Raw genomic sequence first — 23,517 nt, 5'->3', positions numbered from 1 at the left:
AGGTGCCCCAAGAATCATCATTTATACCATGCAATCCAGAACTCTTAACAAAGACTACTTTTTACTACTTTGGAATGAACATCTCCCACCATTATGAGGCAACTCTATATTTTGCACTATTTTTCAGAGAAATCTCCCAAGGTAACCTGAAGATGCCAAGTTTCTTACAGAGACTGTACAGTCATTCTAGAACTCTGGAGCTAGAATTCCCACCAATTTGACATAAAGAGGGCAAACCCAGATTTGTGTCAATCACATATGACTCCAAGTAAATGACCTTATAGAATAAATCATCGCTTCAGTATCTAGACGTCCAAATCAAAATCAAAAACAATGTGTACAAAATAATAAAAATCAATGTATATAAGAATTGGCACTTTTATGTTCAATTTAAATGATTCCATTCACAGCATTTTATTTAGCCAACAAATACCTGAGGAATGCCCCCATGTGCTAGCCACTGTAGTTTCAAAAAAAGGATTTAAAAATAACACTTGTCCTCACAGAGCTAGTCTAACAGAAGAGGTGAATAGCAAACAATCGATTTGTTTGTTCTAGGTGTGAAAATGACTATGACAGAAATGTGTGAGAGTGCTATGAGAGAGCATAGAGTGTTCTAGGAGCACAGAGGAGGTGCACCAAGATGAACTGGGGGTAAGAGGCAGGAAACATTTCTCAAAGGAGTATTTGGGAGTACTAAACTGTATCTTAAGGGACAAACAAGAATTAGCCAGGCAAAATAGAAGATGAAGTAAATAAAAAGGCACAGGGTATAAAAGAACAGGATACATTTGAGTTGCTACATGCAGTCGAGCATAGCTAGAACACAGAGGTGAGGAGGGGAGATACACAATGCAAGAGAATGGTTAAGGGTCAGATCATGGGGGACGCAGTATTTCACAGTAAGAAACTTGGACTTTATCAAGTGCCAGGCAAAGGGGAGCCATTGAAGGATTTAAAGTAAAGGAGAGACATAAATTAGAGGAAGCATGACTGTAGACAGGGAGACCAAATAAGAGGTGGTTTCTGAGAATGATAATTATGGTACAGAAGAGAATAATGATCATGGGTACTGGCTTTGAAGTCAGACAGTCTTGAGTTCTAATCCTGTCGCAACCTATCATTTATTTACTAGCTATGTAACCTTATCTAAGATCATCTAAATCTCAATTTTCTCATACACAAAATTGGGATAAAACTACCCTCCTGACAGAGTTATTATGGATTAAATTATTTGATGTATTTAAAAAGCACATAACCAGCACTCAATAAAGTGTGCTGATATTGACAATCAAAAGGGTTTGATAGGATGACTATGGGTCAGAGAAAAAAGATGTTTAGGAGCTTGAATGTATGGGAAGGTGGGGTACAGGGAGGAATGATTTGAGTTGGTAAGTTATAAAGTTAAAGGATAGTTCCCAAGTTGCCACCTTAGGGAACTGGGAGGAGTAGTATTATTCACTGAAATAGGAAATGTAGGATATAAAAAAGAAATCGATTTTCTTGAAGAAGAAGAAAAAAATAGCAAAAAAAACTGGAAACAACTCAAATGTCCATCAACAGTGGAATAAATAAATTGTGGTATATTTTGTAGATATATTTTTGAGGCATCTTTGGAAATCCACATGAAATATTTCAATAGACAGCTAGATAAACAGGTCCTGATATTCAGCAGAGAGATTTGGGCCAGAAATATAAATCTGGGCACTTTTCCCATATAGGTGATAGATAAAACCATGAAAGAAGACAAAAATCACAGAGGAGTGAAAAGAAAGACACTAAGGACAGACCTTTGGGGAACACTTGCATTTAAGGGATGGAGAAAGGGCAAAGAGCTGAGAAATAAACTGAGAAGGGGTGAGCAAAGTGGCAGGAGGAAAACAGGAGAGACTGGTATCATAGAATCTAAAGGAATAGAAAGCTTCAAGGATGGGCGGACAAGATCATCCATGCTACAAAATGGACAGGAAACATAAGGATGAAAAACTCAGATTTATCTTGGCAAGAGTAGTTTCAGCTGAGTGATAAGAGTAGCAATCCAAATGCAGTACCTCATACTAAGTGCAGGTGAGGATGTGGCACAGCTGGAACTCATTCAGTGCTGGTAGAGTGTCAACTGGTAACACCACTTTGGAAAACTGTCTGATACTATCCACTAAAGCTGACCATATGCGTTCTTTATAACCCAGCAATTCCACTTTAGGAATACACCCAACAGAAATGTATGTGACAAGATGTGTACTATAACACACATGTACAAGAATGCTCCTAGCAGCAGTATTCTTGAAAGCTCAAACTATATACAAGCCAAACATCCATCAACAGTAGAATACAAAGTGTGGTACAAACGATGAACTTTTATACAGAAATGAGAATGAATGAGCTACTGCTACTCACAACATGGATGAATCTCAAAAACACAATACCGAACAAAATAAAAGAAATCAGACCTAAGAGAACACATGTATGATTTCATTTATGCAACATAGTTTAAAAACAGGCAAAACTAACTCATGGTGATAGATGTTAGGAAGACACCTGTTACTTTTAATGGGGGGTAAGGTAGGGGTAATGATTGTTAGGGGATGGAGGTAGTGACTTGGAGACGAAAAGGGATTCTGGAGTCTGGTAATCTAGGGGTGTTTATCCAAATGTGTTCCCTTTGTAAAAATTCTTTGAGATATGCATGCGTGATTTATGCACCTCCCTGTATTATGTTAGACTAATAGGCAGTGAGGAACTAGAGATAGTTATATGTAAACTAATTTCTCAAGAGCATGGTTGTGCAGGACAGGCAAAAGGATTATAACTAGCGAAAAGAGACAGAAATTAACCGATAAAACAAAATGTTGAAAGGACAAAAGAACTGTATCTTATTAGGGATCTTAACATGCCCTCTCAAACAGCACTTCTGATGATCTTCTGGTTTCTACTTGAATACTTTCAGTTACAAGGGTTCCCTTTATTTTTTTTGTTTTAAGAATTCCCTTTTGGGGCGCCTGGGTGGCTCAGTCAGTTAAGCGTCCGACTTCGGCTCAGCTCATGATCTCACAGTCCGTGGGTTCGAGCCCCGCATCGGGTTCTGTGCTGACAGCTCAGAGCCTGGAGCCTACTTGGGATTCTGTGTCTCCCTCTCTCTCTGCCCCATCCCCACTCATGCTCTGTCTCTCTCTGTCTTAAAAATAAATAAAATATTAAAAAAAAATTTTTTTTCAATATATGAAGTTTATTGTCAAATTGGTTTCCATACAACACCCAGTGCTCATCCCAAAAGGTGTCCTCCTCAATACCCATCACCCACCCTCCCCTCCCTCCCACCCCCATCAACCCTCAGTTTGTTCTCAGTTTTTAAGAGTCTCTTATGCTTTGGCCCTCTCCCACTGTAACCTCCTTTTTTTTTTTTCCCTTCCCCTCCCCCATGGGTTTAAAAATATGGAACGCTTCATGAATTTGCGTGTCATCCTTGCGCAGGGGCCATGCTAATCTTCTCTGTATTGTTCCAATTTTAGTATATGTGCTGCCGAAGCGAGCACTAAAAAAAATTTTTTTAAAGAATTCCCTTTTAAGGGTCCATTTTGCCAATCATATCGTGTAAGTTAAATAAATTAACATTTCAAACAGAATTTAAGTTTGTGATTCAAAAAGAATCACATTCCTTCTTGTGCTTAAAAAAAAAAGTTTCAGGGGCGCCTGGGTGGCGCAGTCGGTTAAGCGTCCGACTTCAGCCAGGTCACGATCTCGCGATCCGTGAGTTCGAGCCCCGCGTCAGGCTCTGGGCTGATGGCTCGGAGCCTGGAGCCTGTTTCCGATTCTGTGTCTCCCTCTCTCTCTGCCCCTCCCCTGTTCATGCTATGTCTCTCTCTGTTCCAAAAATAAATAAAAAAAGTTGAAAAAAAAAAAAAAGTTTCAAAACAGCAGAGATGAACAACAGCAGTAGCCTGATATAGGTCTTCATTCATTCAACTGAAGAATTACAGGTCTCGCTTGTGCTCTCCTACTTCAAAACACCTTCTCACGTGTTGTCCCTTTCACTTTGAATTCTCTATCCCAATTTCTTCATCTAGAAGATTCCTGACCATCTCTTATAAGTCAGATCTTATGTTACTTCCTGCAGGAAACCCTTTCTATGTGGGTGCCCATCTTACTACTGCCCCCTCCCCCGCCATCAGTCTGGGAGCTCCCTGAGCAACGAGACTACCTATGTGTTTTATAGCTCTGCCCGGCACAACACAAATGTTGTCTACTCGATAAATGTTTCATGAATAAACGAATGAAAAATGCTACCAAAATAAGCCATGATAGAGGTGATAAGGTTTCAACTAAGGCAATGGGATTTAATGAAGTAAAATGAATAGGAACTTTTCATATCTTTTGCAGCAATTATAACCTTAAGTCATAAAGTTTTAAGAAAGAACATGCCCTGAGTTGGTCATGATCTACCCTTATCTGGAGGTCCTAAAACTCCACACATACATGTAAGTGATCTATACAAATCCTTGTCTCTTGAGGTAAAAGATTTATCTATACACTCCACAATCTGTCTTCCTTAATCTGAGGAATAACGATTGTTTATGCTACTGTTAGTATGTTTACTTCAAATCACTGCTCCAATAAGTTTATAGAAACTCTTTAACATAGTAATTCTAAATCTGACTCTTCACATGTTAAAAAAGCCACATTTAAATCCACTAGAGATGTCAAATCAAATCTTCCTAGCAAAAGCCAAGATCCTGAATACAGCCTCCCTACTCTACAAGTATGTTTACAAAATTCATTTTAGTCTTTCTTATTTACTAGACAATAAAGATATAATCATTACTGGTATTTGCCTTCAAAGCTAGCCAATAATCAATGGAAAACAATCCATCCTTTCAAATGACTATAAATGAAATGCCTCACACTATTGATTTAATACTCACTCCAGTGGTGTTTACTATTTGCCTTTGCAAGGTGAAAGAAAGACCCTCTTGGCTGTAACTGATTATTCAGAGTTGAAAATCTGACTCCTAAAGTAAGAAAATTCATCCACACAGAAAATGGAAGAAAGGAGAAAGACCATATACTATTGAATTGAATGAACTCATTTAAAATTCTCATTATTGGGGCCCCTGGGTGGCTCAGTCGGTTGAGCATCCGACTTCGGCTCAGGTCATGATCTCGCAGTCTGTGAGTTCGAGCCCCGCGTCAGGCTCTGTGCTGACAGCTCAGAGCCTGGAGCCTACTTCGGATTCTGTGTCTCCCTCTCTCTCTGCCCCTCCCCCACTCATGCTCGCTCTCTCTCTCTCTCTCTCTGTCAAAAATAAATAAACATTAAAAAAATGTTTTTTAATTAAAAATAAATAAATAAAATTCTCATTATTTACCAAAAGAGCTCACGATTTTTGCTTAGAGAAGGAATTTGGAGTAGGGGGTAGGAATTAATGTGGATGATATTTCTCCAAGGGAAAAAAAATCCTTGATTCATTCATAAGCAACTAAGCAGGAATAAAATGTAGGAAACAACTGCTTAACTCCTGTAATTTTGATTCATAGTGGTAATAAATCTCTCATAGGGCTATAGAAGTTTGCTTCTGACTGCTTTTCCTCTTCTCTAGCCAGACTCAATCTGGCAATAGGTCTGTTATTATGCAGTTAGTAGAGAAAGAGAGCAAGCAAGCCATTCCACATGAGGAAAAGTCAATTCAATTAACTTTCCTCCCTGCTAAAGGTATCCAACTGTCTACAAACAAAACACAAAGATCCAGAAGCTCTTTAGGAGAGAAGTTAATATACAACGGACAAATCTTTACACACAAAAAAGAAGACAACAGGCTGGGAATGGAAAGAGGATATTCATCTCCGTTTGTATTATGGTTCACATTTCTTCCCACAATTCGAGAACCGTTAAAAAGAAAACCATGGGCCCAAAATGGAGTCACTTAGGTTAAGGCCCCAAGTCAGTAAACCAAGACTTAATACTGCAGAAATGTTAACTAGTCAATATGGGAATTTCCTGGTCAGCACTAGGAAATTTACTAACAGACCCTTTCTGTTTCCCTTAGGAGGGTGACTTTGCCTAAAGCAGTAGATTCTTTGCTAATAATTTCCTTTTTTCCATTCCCTCTCTACCTTAAAAAACCTTTCCTTTCATGTAGCCCTTTAGGGCTCCCCTCCACTCCTAGGTGGGATACTGCTCAATTCATGAAGTGATTATTAAAGCCAATTATTAGATCTTTAAAATTTACTCGGTTGAATTTTTATAATTTAACAGGAACTAATTCTGTAGATGGGAAACAAAAGCAGAGAAACAAAGACAAAATGTAAAAATCAAAGACAGAGGAATTAAAAGTTCTTGAAGAAGAAAATCATTTAGGACGGAGCAGGAGGCAAGGAATTTCAGGAGTAAACAGGCTGTACAGCTGGGAGGAAACCATTCTTCATATGCTTCAGTTTTCTCATCTCTAAAAGGAGGGGACTGAACCCCAGGAGCTTCCACAGCTCTGGTATCCTTTGTGTTTTCAGAATGACAGAAACTGTGGATAAATGACTAACAAACATTAATGGTTTTACAGATGTAATCATTTCATGAATCTCTATATATTTCTAAAGACAGTATCTGGAAATCTGGCTTACTGACAGTAGATACACATAGGTAATGGTAACTAAAATGAAATTGAATAGCGTGCCAGGCAGTGCATCTCCACCGTGTCCGAGGGCAGCTCAGCAGCTGCAGCAGCCACTACCAGAGGGGCCTTCTGCAGGTCTCCCCTGTCCCCTCCACGCCAAGGATGAAATTCCTCAACAAGAAGGAAGCAGTTACGTAGCACCAGTGGACGAAAACTAAACCAAGTTCCAGGCCCTATAGCTCTGTCCCCATCAGCCTAATAATCACCAGTGTCGCCTACCTCCCTCTGGGTTCCTGGGCCAACAAGATGATGGAATGAGACACAAAGATGAGGAGTCAGCCCGGGGACCCTGAGTCCCTTCCCACTGGCAAGGAACCAGGAACCAAGGGAGGAGCTCCCCACCAGGGCTCACCGCAGAAGTCCAGCCAGTTGGTTCCAGGGCCTGCCACTTCCGCAGGGGCACCTTCCAGGCCCCTCTGGCAGCCCCACCCCAGCACCCACACTGCTGCTGCGACTATGACAAGGCTTTCTCTTACCAGTCCAAGCTGGCCCCATACCGGCTGGCACACAGCACAGCCCACCCCCATCCGTGCCCCAATTGCCCCAAGGCCCTCTCTTACCTTCAACCTGGCAGCCCACCACCTCACGCACAGCGAGTGCCTGCCCATACCTGTGCCTACACTGCCCAAAGGCCTTTGGCCATAGCTCCAAGCTGGCAGCCCACTTCTGGGCTCCAAGTCCTTCTGCTACCCCTCCAAACTTGCACCTCCGCCACACACACCATGCCACCGATGGCCAACCCTATCCTCGTTGTCAGTGCCCTATGGACTTTTTCATTCCCCTCCAAACTGGCCACTCAAAGCTTGTGTCACGTACCCCCCCCCCACCTCGTCCCCCCACGGCACTAGGCAGCAAGCCCATGGCCCAGGCATCACTACTCCAGCTGTGAGCAGGCCTTTGGCCAAAGACACTTCCTGCTCTGTCTCCAAAGCAGCCAACACCAGACTGAGAGCCAGGTGGAGTGAGAGTGAGCTCTTTCCCCTTGGCTCGCGGTACCCTCTGCCACCAACCTGGTCAATAAAGAGGTGGCATTTCTAAGCTGGTCTGTATGGACTTTTCTCTTCCAGATAGCTGGCAAGGAGACTGGCTCCACACTGGGCTCAAACTTACAAGGCGGAGGAACCCTTTCCTCACCTGTTTGGGCAGGGGAAGGTGTGAGCCAAAACCATGGACTTGGAGCTGTGGTTTGAAAGAAAGCCCTGGATTTGGTTTTCCCTTCTATTCAGATTGCAAAAGTAAAAAATCTCCTAGCATCGTGGGTTGGTGAGAGTGTGGGGAAACAGGGTCTCTCCCTATTGTTGTAAATTAAATCGGTACCTCCATTTTGGCCATTTGACTGTATCTATAAAAAAATTTTAAATGCAAAAATAAAATGAAATCAAATAATATGGCTAGATATAGCAATTAAGTAAAGAGTATGCTGTTCTCCAGGTAGATTATTTAACCCAAGAAAGATCAGGTAGATTACTGAGCTTGAACAATGCTCCAGAATACACCTCTAGATTATGACATACAAATCTAATTTTTTAAAGCAAAAACATTGTTTAGTTGGTAATTTTATTTTAAAATAATACTATCAAAATAATAATGATAATACCTACTTTTTATTGACTGCTCTCTACATGCCATGTACCATTCCACATGTTTTTATGTAAATTATTTCATTATCATTCCCATTTTACCAATGAGAAAAAAAGAAGTAACTTACCTATCTCACAAGTATTAAGTGACAAATCTGTTCTCTAAAACTTAATAATACGTCTCACTCTTAAACATTTATGGAATGCATACCACAAGATAGATAGAGAGAGAGAGGGAGGGAAGGAGGGAGAGATGGAGAGAGGAAGAAAGGGAAGGAAAGGGAAGGAAAGGAAAGGAGAGGAGAGGGGAGGGGAGGTGGAAGGGGAAGGGGAAGGAAAGGGAAGGGGAAGGGAAGGAGGGAGAGAGGAGGAGAGGAAAGGAAAGGAAAGGAAAGGAAAGGAAAGGAAAGGAAAGGAAAGGAAAGGAAAGGAAGGGGAAGAAAATAAGATTCTACTAGCTTAATTCTACAAAGGGAAAGTCATACAGAAGATCAAGAATCAGAATGGCTTTGGCCTTCTTAATAGCAACACTGGAAGCTAGAAGACAATGGAGCAATGCCTTCAAAATTATGATGGTTCAAGTATAAAATTATATACCCAACCAAACTAACAACGAAATGTGAAGGTAGAGTAGACCTTTTTCAGACATATAATGTCTCAACAAGATTATGTCTCATGTGCTCCTTCTTTCTCAGAAGAAGCACTCTGTCAAAACACAAGAAAAAGCTGAGACAAAGGAAATAGGAGAAACATTACAGGAGAAAGGCAAATCAAATCCCCAGGATGGGGGCACCTGTGTGGCTTAGTCAGTTGAGCATCCGACCCTTGATTTCACCTCAGGTCATGATCCCAGGGTTGTGGGATGGAGTCCCATGTTGGGCTCCATGCTGAGTGTGGAGCCTGCCTGGGATTTTCGCTCTCTCCTCTCCCCCACTCACACTATCTCTCTCTCTCTCTCTCTCTCTCTCTCTCTCTCTCTCTCTCTCAAAATAAAAATAAATTTCAAAAAACATCCCCAGGATGATGGTGATGGTAATACCAGGGACAACTATGTATTAAGACAGACAGAGCAACTCATCCACACTAAAGAAGTGTGACTCAAGAGATAGTATATTGAAGAAGGATGGTCATTACCCAGGTGGCTTTTGCTACTGTACTGGCCCTTTCACCTGACAGTGCTAAGGTAAGTCTTCCCCAAATTTATTTTTGTACAAGATTTGCTTGGCAAGTTCCTGCTTTCCCTCCTATGCCCTACTTCCTGGATCAGCCTAAAGACTCGCATTTTAACCCAAAAAAACCCTCTGCTTTGACCCATTTCTGAGAGCTGAAGTTTGACCACAATGAATTTAGAAGCAGAAAATATAGAAAAGTTCATTGCCTCTGACCACGTTCCTGTTGGATATCCTGTAAGAGCCTGGACCCTGCTATAGACCTGTCAAATGCTCTGAATATAAGCCCTACGTTTCCCAGGATTCACTTACCCACTGACTTCCTCCTAAGCGGCTCTTATAAACTATCAGGGAAGTTGAAACTAGATTATGATTCTGAGACAAAAGCCTTTCTCTTCTAGAAATATTTTATCTAAAAGGGATAACAATGTCCTTTTTTTTACACAGCCAGGTTTATACTTTGCTATTCAGCTTTTATATTAGCCACTTTTTAAAAAAATGTTTATTTATGAGAGAACAAGAGCATGGGAGGGGCAGAGAGAGAAGGAGAGAGAGAATCCCAAGCAGGCTCTGCATTACTAGTGCAGAGCCTGACATGGGGCTTGATCCTATGAATCATGAGATCATGACCTGAGCCGAAATCAAGAGTCAGATGCTCAACTGACAGAGCCACCCAGGTACCCCTATATTAGCCATTTTTAAAATCACTTTACACACACACACACACACACACACACACACAAATATAAATAATATAAATAAAGCAATATAATATTTGCTTATTAAGATTTTGAAAAGTATAAGGAAAACAAAACTTGCTGACAGGACAAATATGGATGGGACCAACAATGGTGAAAAGTTTTCACTGCAACTGAAAGTTTTTGTACCAATGTGGGCCCTAAAAACTCAACTGCAAGTGGAAAAGAATTTCCTCTGCTGAATGTCTTTAGATAAGCTAGCTTCTCAAAATTTAATTATGCATGGTTCATAGAAAAAATATTTTCAGTTATATTAAACAAGTAAGTACTCAGTGACTTTATTTACATGCCAAATTCAAGCATTCTCAATTATTCTCAGATGAATCTTGGGTTTCTTTCTTTTTGTACCCACAATGTAAAAACATTGAACTTTACCTCACTGAGCTTGTATAACATAGAATACTTTTCTGAGTATTTTCCTTGATTCATGGAAGAATTTTCTAGCCCACAGCTGCTGAATGTTTTTCACTGTAGTTTTGGGGTATTGTTTTTTTAATTACCTTCAATCTTCCCATATCAATCGAACTTAGAGGTTTCAGTACAAGTTGGTTTGAGCCTTTAAGGGCAAAGATTAAGTCCTTAAAGAATAATATTAACCTAGTGCTGGCAGACATAGTTCTTCTGTTTGAATAAACAGTCACTCACATAGAAAGACAAACTGTTGCAATCTACTAATTAACTACTAGTACATTCAACAAATAGATTTTATTTAGGCAAAGGGCAATTCCATGTCTTCTAGTCTGCATTATCTAGCTCAAAATAATCAAACTATAGAGTCTGCAGCTGTTAAAGGCTGCTGCCCCTCAACTTTTCTTTTTTTCTTATAAAATTTAATGTTTATTTATTTTTGAGAAAGAGAGAGAGAGACAGACAGAACGTGAGTGGGGGAGAAGAAGAGAGAGGGAGGCACAGAATCTGAAGCAGGCTCCAGGCTCCGAGCTGTCAGCACAGAGCCTGACACAGGGCTTGAACCTGTGAACCACAAGATCATGACCTGAGCTAAAGTTGGACGCGTAACCAACCAAGCCACCCAGCCACACCTCAACTTTTCTTAATAAATATAAATTATCTTGGATAAAGAATCAACTAAAATGTTTTTTTCTTGGTTTTGTTTTGTTTTTTGTTTGTTTTTTTTAGTTTTAGAGAAAGAATGAACGAGCAGGGCAGAGGGAGAAAGAGAGAATCCTAAGCAGGTTCCACACTCAGCACAGAGCCTGAGGCAGGGCTCGATCCCATGGAACTGGGATCATGACCTGAGCTGAAACCAAGAGTTGGATGCTCAACCAACTGAATCACTCAGGTGCCCTTGAAATGGCTTTAAATATATTGTATACAGACAGGGGCACCTGGGTGGCACAGTTGGTTAAGCATCCAACTTCGGCTCAGGTCATGATCTCACAGTTCGTGAGTTCAAGCCCCGCACTGGGCTCTGTGCTCATAGCTCAGAGCCTGGAGCCTGCTTCAGATTCTGTGTCTCCCTCTCTCTCTGCCCCATCCCCACTCATGCTCTGTCTCTCTCTGTCTTAAAAATAAATAAAACATTTAAAAAAAATTTTTTTTGAACATATTGTATATAAAACTCTCTCACCATGGCCTGGCTGGTGTGTAGCTCACCAGATTCACCTATTACTCTATTCCTCACTCCCTATGTTTAGCCAGGCTCCTACTTTCTCAAATGCCACTCTCTCAATTCTAGGCCTTTACACAAGCCATTCTCTCCCCACTTCACTTGCCCGCTTCAGCCTTTAGTTCTCGGCTCAGGCATCACTTCCCCAGAGAAGACTTCCCTGGCCATATCCTTTCATGACATCTTGTTTTTCCTTTTGTGTAACACTCATCCACTAAACCACAAGCACCAGAGGGAAGAGACCATGTCTATCTTATTCACAGCCATATCCACATCATCTTGTAAAGCACCTGCAAAGACTTGTTAAACTGTACTAAAGTTTTCATCACTAAATTTAAGCTAAATATTTGTAATTTTCAGTAAATTGGGCTAGGAAATAATTCAAGTTTTCTGAAGTAAATACCTGACTTTTAACTTTCCTCCCCTCTCTGTGTTCTCACACTTTCTTTTACTTCTTCCAAAAGTTAACTACTGGTTTCATTTGGTCTGGAAGAAAATGTCAGATTCGTTGTAGGACTATTTTGATAATATTGGGACTTTATTCTCTTTTATAAAACTACTCTCAAATTATAAATATATGTCATAATTATCCTATAATTATAATATTGGTAGATCATCCATTCAGTAAGTATTTATTACGAACCTATTAAATACATACTAACTGCATAATATATGAAGTTATTGGTATCTACTTACTAATCAGGACATCATAGCTCTGTACCTCCCCTGTTTTTTAAAAATATAGTACAGGGGCACCTGGGTGGTTCAGTTGGTTAAGCATCTGACTTTGGCTCATGTCACGATCTTGTGGTTTGTCATTTGGAGCCCCAAGTCGGGCTCTGCGCCGACAGCTCAGAGCCTGGAGCCTGCTTCAGAATCTGTCTCCCTCTCTCTGCCCCTCCCCTGTTCGTGCTCTGTCTCTCTCTCAAAAATAAATAAACATTAATAAAAATTAAAAATAGAGAACAGTAGATCCTTTCTCTCAATGATGAAAGAACACACCAGCAATGATCTTTTTTTTTTTAATTTTTTTTTAAGTTTGTTCATTTCTTTTTGAGAGAGAGCAAGCAGGGTAGGGGCAGAGAGAGAGGGGGGGGAGAGAGAGAATCCCAAGCAGGTTCCATGCTGTCAGCACAGAGACCAATGTGGGGCTCAAACCCATGAACCACAAGATCATGACCTGAGCTGAAATCAAGAGTTGGACGCTTAACCGACTGAGCCACCCAGGTGCCCCAGCAATGACCTTTTCTTTAAGATGTTTGTTCTAGAGGGAAAATCTGAGAAATAAGAAGAGGCAAGAATAACTCTTAAGTGCACTGTGTCTTGGAGAGGCAGGCATAAATACATCTTTAACAACAATATAAGATTAAAACAAATTTTTTGACAAGCAGTCTCCTCACCTTAGAGGTTGCATTATCCCAAACGGCTAGTCCGAAGTAGTCCTCTTCCAAAAGATTGAGGTGCTCACACACTCGTTTAAGCAAATCCTGTCCCTTAGCATGTTTCTGCAAAGACATATATATTATGAGGTTTCCTCTTATTCTTGTATTTATCACCAAATAAAATAAAATGTCACTTTACCGCTTCCTCTTTTACCCTTGGTTACCACTACTTTCAGATGGTTATAAAGCGTAAGTAGAACAATGGTGGGTTATAAAAATCTTGTTTCTTAATTTGTCAGCTTAAATATGCAACACACTTAGTGGCCTGGAACTAGGGCTAGAATTCAAAGCAATATTTTACCTTCCTTTCATCAACCATTCCCTACCTCCAACCCAAACATCACATTCTTTATTTTTGGTGTAGTATTTCCTGAAGCTTGCTATGGTCTGCTATCATCATGACCACCTAAATTCACTGAATCTGCTGTCGACGTAGACAATTAATAATGGCTATGCTATGGAAATCATTAGGCTTTCTACCATTCTCAGACCAAATGTCCCAAGACAGTAGGTTGCTGAAAAACACACAAAGTCTAAAATTCTAGATACCCTACAGACATTACCTGTTGCAGTGGCTTTTTCAGGTGTGCTACAAATCATTTTCTTAATGTTTCTTTACGTAGGAAATCCTACCACTGCCAAATTTGGGTACTAATACTCCTACTTAGCCTAACTTAGAGGCTAAGATGTACAGTCAAAAAGTCCTGGCTCCTCCATTTACAAGCTAAACAACCTGGATTAATTCTATTAATATTTCTGAACATTAGCTTTCTCATATGTAAAATGGTAAGAATATTTATACCTATACTGTCTATTTACTGGAATTGTTGAAAAAAATCAAACAATTGCTGAGAAATGTATTTTTAAAAATACTTCAAAAAAATTAGAATATTTTTTGACACACATACACCTGTCCTTCTCTCAATGAGCAGAGTTGCTTTTAATGACTGTTAGTAGATGTTCATTCATTTTCAGACTTAACCCATCTATGATACATCATTTTCTTCATTTTTTTCCCTCTTATGTTTTCATTCCAAATGACAGAAATGATTAGGGAATTCTTCATGTATAGGCCCCTACTCCTTTATTTATAATTCCAAAATCCAAAAGCTCTAAAAAGTAAAATTTTAGGCCTTTTTTTTCCCCAGAGGGAGGGTGTCCAAAGTTCATTTGAAGGCAAATTCTGCCCTGAACTGTTATGAGGCTATTTATGATCTTTATTTACCCATCTTAGAATGAATCTTGGTACTGCCACACACCCTAGTGGGTGTGTTATGAAATATGCAGCATAAGTAAATACTGTCTTTCTAAAGTCCAAAATACTCTGAATTCTGAAACACATCTGCCCCCAAATGTTTCAGATATAAAGGACCCATATCTGGACCTTAGTCTGAATGGGAAGAATGAGTGTGGAATAGCTTTCCCCATCTCTCAACTAGCTAATGATGAGAAGCAGAAAGAGCAGACCATAGGTCTCTAGTTACCAAGTGTAGTGACTATTTTCAAAGTTCAGTAGTGTATTTTTCTAGATTTCTTTTTTAAAACCTGGAAAAGGAATGTTTATTAATAGAGTATAATATTTTAGACTATTAGAGCTTTGATATGTTTGCATACAGATAATTCAATTCAGACATATTTATTACATACCTAAGATACAAGTATATGTGAATTATATGTCTTATCAATAAAGGCTATTATTAGTAATATTCATAACAACTGCTTTATATCAAGCATATAACTGATAATTACTGCTCTAGTTAAAAAAAAACAGTTACTAGATTTTTAAGGATTTTAAAAATCCTTAATTTGTCTTGAAGGAGCAAAAGAGTAACCACATAATTGACATTTTCATTAAATCCCAACTCAATTACTTATTCTTTCAGAAAATAATAGAGTATTTTAAGAAATGGCATTACTTGATTTAAATTTTTTATATCCTATTTCATGGGGCTCAAGAAATACATTGAATAAACCAAAGCTTATTAAGGTTTAGATCTGGGACAGCAGAAATGAACACATAGCAATTTTTTGACAAATACAGTTATGGGGATAACTAGACCTAATATCAGAAATTGAGGTTACCTGGAAAATATAATCATGCTAGGTCACTCTGTAAATAACAAACCAATTGCTTTTAAAGAAAATTGTTTTGTATTCTAAAAGTAACACATGCTTAATTCACAAGATTTGACAGATACAGAAAAAAACTGGAGAAGAAAATAAGACTCACTCATAATCCTTCCACACCTCCACTTCCAGAAAATTACTATTAAAATTTCAGTCCATAGAAATAGTCACTGACACTCAACCCTACAGGAAACAACCTGTAAGAGTTCTGACTACGGAAATTAAAATGCACTCACCTCCACAACACATTCGTAAACTGTGTCATCCAACAAAGAAACCTTGCAATGCATGTTTCTGTGTCTTCTGATTGATTTCTGGGAAGTTTTTAATTCTCTTTCTGCTTTTGATTCAGGACTTTCTTCTTTCACTTCTATTTTACAGCACTCTTCAAGTCCTCCTCCTTCTTTAGTTTCAAAATCTGGGTCTTCTCTGTGTTCTTCCTGGGCAGGCTACATATCCGTGACATCAAGTCAGTAATAAAAACATTTCACAAAATAGGCTCTATACAGTTTTACCTATAATGATGCTACCAATAAATGCACTGAAGAAGAAAAAAATGTTAAGACAAATTTAAGTGATATTAAGATTAAATAATTATTTATCTATAAAAGATATTATAATCTCCTACAAGATCTACACACTGTGCTATCTTCAAAACTTCTCAGGTAGAATCCTATCTTTCAAATCAATACATGAAGGTTTCTGATAAACTAGAGGACACCAGTCTATTGCACTCAGCATATACATTCTTCCTGGCTATGCCATTATGTATTATTAAAGTTTATTAAAACCTTACCATCTCTGCCCCATGCTCCTCAATTTTATTTATTTTTTTAATGTTTACTTTTGTTTATTTTGAGAGAGAGCAAGAGCACCACCCAAGTGGGGGAGGGGCAGAGAGAGAATCCCAAGCAAGCTCTGCAGTGTCTGTCTGCACTATCAGTGCAGAGCCTGACACGGGGCTCAGTCTCACCAACCATGAGATCATGACCTGAACCGAAATCAAGAGTCAGATACTCAACTGACTGAGCCACCCAGATGCCCTATAGGCTCCTCAATTTTACTTTATTTTAAAAAAAATTTTTTTAAGTTTTATTTATTTATTTTTGAGAGAGAGACAGAGAGAGTGAGTGGGGGAGGGCCAGAGAGAAAGGGAGAGAGACAGAATCCCAAGCAGGCTCTGCGCTGTCAGCACAGAGCCCGATGCAGGGCTCGAACTCACACATCGTGAGATCATGACCTGAGCCAAAACCAAGAGTTGGACTCTTAACCAACTGAGCCACCCAGGCACCCCAACTTTTTTTTTTTAATTTTTTAACGTTTGTTTGTTTTTGAAAGATAGAGATAGAGAACGAGTGGGGGAGGGGCAGAGAAAGAGGGAGACACAGAATCTGAAGCGGGCTCCAGGCTCTGAGTTGTTAGCAGAGAGCCTGATGTGGGGTTCAACTCATGAACCACCGTGAGATCGTGACCTGAGCCGAATTTGAATGTTTAACCAACTGAGCCACCCAGTTGCCCCTAAGCTCCTCAATTTTAGCAAGGTAGCCTTATGAAGTGCAAAATGAGATGTGATTTATCACATATTCTAAATCTTATGAATGGCTAACAGGGATTCCTGGGACCAATTTTAGAGCATAAAGCAACATTATAAACTAGGCTAACAACTGTAATACCAGTTAACTTCTTTCTACCACTTACCAATCATGCTAATTGTGAAGCAGACTCTAAGAAGCAAGGGACAAATTGAAAACCTAGGGTTATCATGAGGTCATCCCAAAGTTACACAGGTAAGTGAAATAACATTTTGGCACATACTTTCTTAATTCCAGCATAATAAAACTGCTGAAAGGTTCTTAATATTCTTAACTAAATCTCGCTGATTCTTTTCTTTCAGAAGAATCCATGATTGACATTTAGGAAAAAGTATTTAATTATTTGGCTTCTGCATTAGATATTGGAGGTGGCCTAAAAGGCTCCTTCCCATCCTTCATGACCCTTTTAAATGCGACCTCTTCAGAGAGGCCTTCAATTAGCAATCATATCTATCCTATCCCCCACTCTGCTATTCATGTCAGTACCCCGTATATTGCCTTTATAACATTTATTATAATAAATGTTTTATATTCACTCATTTGTTTGTCTCTTCCATTAGACTAGAAAGTCATCAAGAATAAGGATTACGTTTTATAACAACAACAACGCTACATACATAACAATTAAAATGGACCAGTTACGGGGTGCCTGGGTGGCTCAGTCGGTTGGGTGTCCAACTTCAGCTCAGGTCATGATCTCATGGTATGTGGGTTCGGGCCCTGCATCAGGCTCTATGCTGACAGCTCTAAGCCTGGAGCCTGCTTCGGATTCTGTGTCTCCCTTTCTCTCTGCCCCTCCCCTGCTCACACTCTGTCTCTCTCTCTCAAAAATAAATAATAAACATTTAAAAAAAATTTTTTTAAATGGACCAGTTACTATTCTAAAAGCTTTACTTATATGAACCTGCTTTATCCTCATAATAACCCTGTGGGGAGAGGACTATTTGACAGATAAGAAACAAAGGCCAGAACCATAGCAACATTTTTCTAGATGTCTCCTGAGGCAAAGGAAACAAAAGCAAAAATAAACTACTGGGACTATGGTAGGATCCCCTCCTTAAGGAAAGAAAAAAACCTCAAGGCAACCTGGCTGTAAGTGACAACATCCCTCACAACCTTGTAACATGAGACCACTTAATTAGACTGCATGCTTGTGTGTTACCATATATGGGAGACAAAGAAGTAAAATAATACATAAAAAACTGCCACGTGGCATTCAGGGCTCAGTTCTTCGGGTACAAACCCAACTGAGCCATGCTGGTACGAATAAAGTTGCTTCCTGGAAAGAAAAACCTCGGTGTCACAACTCTCTGTGTGAGAATCCTGCTACAGGAATACATCAAAATAAAAAACTTCTTCACAGCAAAGGAAACAACCAACAAAACTAAAAGATAACCTACTTAATGGGAGAAGATATTTGCAAATGATATATCCGATAAAAGGTTAGTATCCAAGATGTATTTTAAAACTTACATAATACAAAAAACCACATATAATCTAATTTAAAAATGAGCAGAAGACATGAACAGACATTTCTCCAAAGAATACATACAGATGGCCAACAGACACATGAAAAGATGCTCAACATCACTCATCATCAGGGAAATGCAAATCAAAACCACAATGAAATTTCACCCCACACCTATCAGAATGGCTAAAAACACAGGCGCCTGGCTGGCTCAGTCAGTGGAGCATGTGACTCTTAATCTTGGAGTCATGAGCTCCAGCCCCACATTGGTGTAGAGATTACTTACAAATAAAATCTTTAAAATCAAAAACACAAGAAGCAAGTGTTGACGAGGATGTGGAGAAAAAGGAACCCTCGTGCAGTGTTGGTAGAAAAGCAAATTGGTGTAGCCACTGTGGAAAACAGTATGGAGACTCCTCAAAAAGTTAAAAATAGAACTACACTACAATCCAGTAATTGCACTACTGGGTATTTACCCAAAGAACACAAAGACACTAATTTGAAAAGATACATGTACCCCTATGTTTACTGCAGCATTATTTAAAATAGCCAAATTATGAAAGCAGCCCAAGTACCCATCAATAGATGAATAGATAATATTATTCAGCCATAAAAAAGAATGAAACCCTGCTATTTGCAACAACATGGATAGATCTAGAGAATACAATGCTAAACAAAATAAGCCAGTCAGAGCAAAACAAATACCATGATTTCACTCATACATAGAATTTAAGAAACAAAATAAACAAAGAGGAAAAAAAGAGAGAGACAAACCTAAAAACCAGACTCTTAACTATAGAGAACAAAGAGATGGTTGAGGGAGGAAAGGGGAAAATAATAGGTGAAGGGGATTAAGGGCACACTTATCTTGATGAGCACTAAGTAATATACAGAATTTCTAAATCACTATATTGTACACCTGGAACTAATATAACACTACATGTTAACTACACTGGAATTAAAATAAAATTTTAAAAAAGAAATTAAGTTTATGATATGAAAAAAATAAAAATGAAAATAACCTAACTGCAAGAAAAAAAAATTAGATGAAGGAGATCAAGAACACTTATCATAATGAGCACTGAGTAATGTACAGAATTGTCAATTCACTATATTGTACATCTAAAACTGATATAACACTGTACTTAACTATACTGGGATTAAAATTAAAGAAAGAAAGAAAGAAAGAAAGAAAGAAAGAAAGAAAGAAAGAAAGAAAGAAAGAAAGAAAAGGAAGGAAAGGAAAAGAAAAGAAAAGAAAAGAAAAGAAAAGAAAAGAAAGAAAAACTGTAGCCCGAGAAGCTAAAGTAACTTGCTTAGGATCATTCAGTTAATAAGTGACCAGTCTGGCTCCAGATTTTATGATATTAAACCTATGTCATATCGTAGTTTTCATTTACCAATGATATCCGGCTTAATGCCTGGCACATATAGTAGGTTTTCAATAAATATTTGGGGAGTTTGTAGTACTTTTTTTTAAAGTTTATTTTTATTCATTTTGAGAGAAAAATAGAGAGCAAGTATGGGAAGGGCAGAGAGAGAGAGGAAGACAGAATCCCAAGCAGGGTCAGCTCTGTCAGCACAGAGCCTGATGCAGGACTCAAACTCACGAACCATGAGATCATGACCTGAGCTGAAATCAAGAGTTGGATGCTGAACAGACTGAGCTGCTCAGGCACCCCTAAATAAAAATTTGTTTAGTGAATAAATAAACATTAAAAACTTACATATGGCTTCCAAAAAAACCCAAGGTATCCTAGACGAAGACTAGGTTTTTAAAAAACCTGGATAGAAAAGGACCACTCAAATGAAACTCTACCACATATATAGAAATATGGTTAAGCAAATAAACTTTTGCCCACAAGGTTCTGATCTAGAAGGTTTTGATTATAAATACTAGCTTCTAAAAAGCCCAAAATAGTTTTCTCCTTTAATCAATATCTCCCTGAAATTTATTAACAGTACTAATATATTTTCTTTTTCTTTATATATAAACACCTGCATACAATTTATCACAATTCTGATTTAATAAAGTTTCAATGAATGAGACTTTAGTTAAATCTAAAATTAACTTTGTCCGTCATCTGTTTTAACTTCAGTACAAATGCTATGATCTTTAGATAAAATAGACTAGCCTTCATTCAAATGCTAACTAAAACAAAATATGGATTTTTCCCCACATAAAAAGCAGAGGAGAAAAAAGCAGTTAAAAACCTCTTCAAAGTATAAGGCTTCCTGGAAGATAATGTAATTTAACTCCTTTGGTATTTCTAAAAGTAAATTAAATTAATAATATTAAGATATGTAGGGTTTCTTTGCATTTTCTGTTCATATTTATTAACTGAGTGATAATAATAAACATTTAATGGGTGCCAGACAATGTCTTAAGAGCCTTCTGTGTTTATCTCGTTTAATCCTAATAGCCAGAGGTGGTATTATCCCCATTGCACAGAGGAGGAAACTGATTAAGCAAAAGTGCCACTCAGCTATGATTTCTTAGACTGATTCTATAGCCTGCATTCTTAACTTACACTATATAGTAAATCTTCTTTTCAACCTTGTTGCACTAACAGCAAGTACGTAATTACAACTTTATCCTAAATTTTACTCTTAGCACTTTTAATATACAAGTAACATTTTTAGAAATACATATATATTTTTTTAATGTTTATTTTATTTTTGAGAGAGAGAGAGACAGAGCACGAGCGGGGGAGGGGCAGAGAGAGAAGGAGACACAGAATCCAAAGCAGGCTCCAGGCTCTGAGCTGTCAGCACAGAGCCTGACGCGGGGCTCGAACACACAGACCGCAAGATCATGACCTGAGCCGAAGTCGGACGCTCAACCGACTGAGCCACCCAGGCGCCCCTAGAAATACATATATTTTTTAAAAAATCTAATAAAATTGTTTATCCCAAACCTGAGTCCTATAATAAAAACATAGGATTTATACTTGTAACAATGCAAATAGTGCTCACATACTTCAGAAATAGAAGAAGTGGTTTTTTGATGTTTATTCATTTTTGAGAGACAGAGTGCAAGATGGGGAGGGGCAGAGAGAGAGGGAGACACAGAATCCAAAGCATGCTCCAGGCTCTGAGCTGTCAGCACAGAGCCCGACGAGGGGCTCAAACCCACGAACCGTGAGATCATAACCTGAGCTGAAGTCGGCCGCCCAACCAACTGAACTACCCAGGTGCCCCTAAAATAGCTTTTAATTTGTAGTTAGTAAGGCTAAAAGCAAATGGGATTCCTACACAATACTTTGCATTATGGTACTAATACTTTCTAATATTTTTGGATACCAGACAAAAAAATAAACACATAAACAAATTCACAACTCATGTTTAGTACATTCTATATATGTACTTGTTAAATTTTAATGTGCATCGAATCACCTAGCAATCTTGTTAAAATACAGATTCTGATTCAGCAAGTCTAGAATGGAGTCTGAGATTGTGCATTTCTAACAAGCTCCCAGATGTTGCCAATGCTGCTGGCCCAATAGCCACTCTTTGAGTAGCAACGCGTTACTGTGACACAATTAAGTTCCCAAACTACTGTATATTACAAAGGTGATATAAATAGCTAGCCTTCCTTATCTATAACTTACATACTGGTAACATAATCTAGTTGGAGAAAACGATAAAAATAAGGCAGGCATGGCTCAAACCTAGCACACACCTCTGGATGGCTTGAATCTATTACATTGCTTTTTTGAGGGAGGATTTTCATAGAAGGACCATATTTGTAAATAAACTGTCCCATTCCTAATAATTCCAACAAAATGAACTCTAAACCACCTCACTTTTTCCCCCCCTCTCATTAAAAAATCTTGGACTTGTTCTATTATTACAGCCAAATGATATATAGGCTAAATAAACTCATCTAATAAGTTTAGATTTCTTTTTGTTTCTTTTCTTTCATTTTGTTTTGACTTATAAAATGTAAATATAAAAGTACAGAGTATATCTTTTAAAAAGACAAGTTTTCAGGGGCGCCTGGGTGGCTCAGTCAGTTAAGCATCCGACTTTGGCCCAGGTCATGATCTCATGGTTCGTGAGTTCGGGGCCCCGTGTCAGGCTCTGTGCTGACAGCTCAGAGCCTGGAGCCTGCTTCAGATTCTGTGTCTCCCTCTCTCTTTGCCCCTCCCTAGCTCATGCTCGCTCTCTCTCTCTCTCGCTCTCTCTGTCAAAAATAAACAAACTTCAAAAAAAATTTTAAAAAGACAAGTTTCCATTGACTACAACAATTTCCTTAGAACAGAAATTCCAAAGTTTCATGTTAAACTCATTACTATCAATGCCTAGGTCAACTGGTCAGTAAGAAATAAAACCAAATGTTTTTAAGTGAAAAACAAAGTATGTAAATGATCTTCATTACACACCTCTCACACATTTGCACATCCTTACCTGTGTTTCTGCACTGCTTAATGAATGAAGATCCAAGGATGGGTCTGTTTTGAGTTCAGGTTCAGGAGCTGCAATTGGGGCCTTTAAAATGATCTCTTCATCAAGGCCGGTTCCAAATTCTATCTCTTTCTGACCTCCTTCACATTTCTCTTTAGCTGACTCTACTTCTTTGCCTTCTTCCTCAGACACCTGAGACTTAGGCCTTTTGAGAAACGAGGAGAACAGCCGTGATAAGCCCCTGTTTTCTGATGTCCGTTCCTTGTTCTTGGTTAAGTCTTCATGTGTAGGAGTATCTCCATTAGATGTTTTCAGCTTCTGTTCACACTGATTATCTCCTTCAGCTGCCTCTTGAGAAGGCTCCTCCAGCTGAGTTTCTTGTTGGCCGGAATTTGTGGCTCCCTCACCTTCTTCCTTCTGTTGTTGGTGCTGTGAATTTTCAGCCTCAGCCACTAAACTCTTCTCTGTTGTCATAATGTTGCTATTAAAAAGACAGAAAAGGGGAACTCTTATAATCAAAACAGATTACTGTAGGCAAAACCCTAAATCACGTCAAGTGTGCCAAAATTAATATATTTAGATATTTAATCACCCACAGACAGTACTCCAGTCCATTAAGCATGAGACTTTGCATTAAAGTACAAAAAAATACCTTACCTATACATCCTGAATAAATTATTAA

The 23,517-nt window shown here is 38.7% G+C and overlaps 1 protein-coding gene, 1 non-coding gene and 1 pseudogene across 21 annotated transcripts in view; 1 reads left to right on the top strand and 2 right to left on the bottom strand.

Moving 5' to 3' along the window:
- EPB41 (erythrocyte membrane protein band 4.1) overlaps window positions 1–23,517 on the bottom strand; it is a 200,107-nt gene that overhangs the window by 91,795 nt on the left and 84,795 nt on the right. For 19 of the 20 annotated variants that reach the window (XM_042953632.1, XM_042953631.1, XM_042953633.1 and 16 more), the window contains 3 exons: window positions 22,839–23,316; window positions 15,605–15,817; window positions 13,200–13,304 (listed from right to left, as the gene is read on the bottom strand). In XM_042953632.1, coding sequence (XP_042809566.1) covers window positions 13,200–13,304; window positions 15,605–15,817; window positions 22,839–23,309 — 789 coding nt within the window. In that variant the 5' untranslated portion in view covers window positions 23,310–23,316. Of the gene's footprint in view, window positions 1–13,199; window positions 13,305–15,604; window positions 15,818–22,838; window positions 23,317–23,517 lie in introns of those variants that run through there. The other variant, XM_042953637.1, reaches the window with a different exon arrangement.
- On the bottom strand, window positions 3,427–3,533 carry LOC122228905. Its single transcript, XR_006206793.1, has one exon. It is a non-coding gene; the product is annotated as a U6 spliceosomal RNA (small nuclear RNA).
- On the top strand, window positions 6,400–7,513 carry LOC122227697 (annotated as a pseudogene).

The sequence above is a fragment of the Panthera leo genome, chromosome C1 (genome assembly GCF_018350215.1).
Source record: "Panthera leo isolate Ple1 chromosome C1, P.leo_Ple1_pat1.1, whole genome shotgun sequence".
In the NCBI taxonomy this organism is placed as follows: Eukaryota; Metazoa; Chordata; class Mammalia; order Carnivora; family Felidae; genus Panthera; species Panthera leo.
This window is presented reverse-complemented; position numbering and strand designations above follow the sequence as displayed.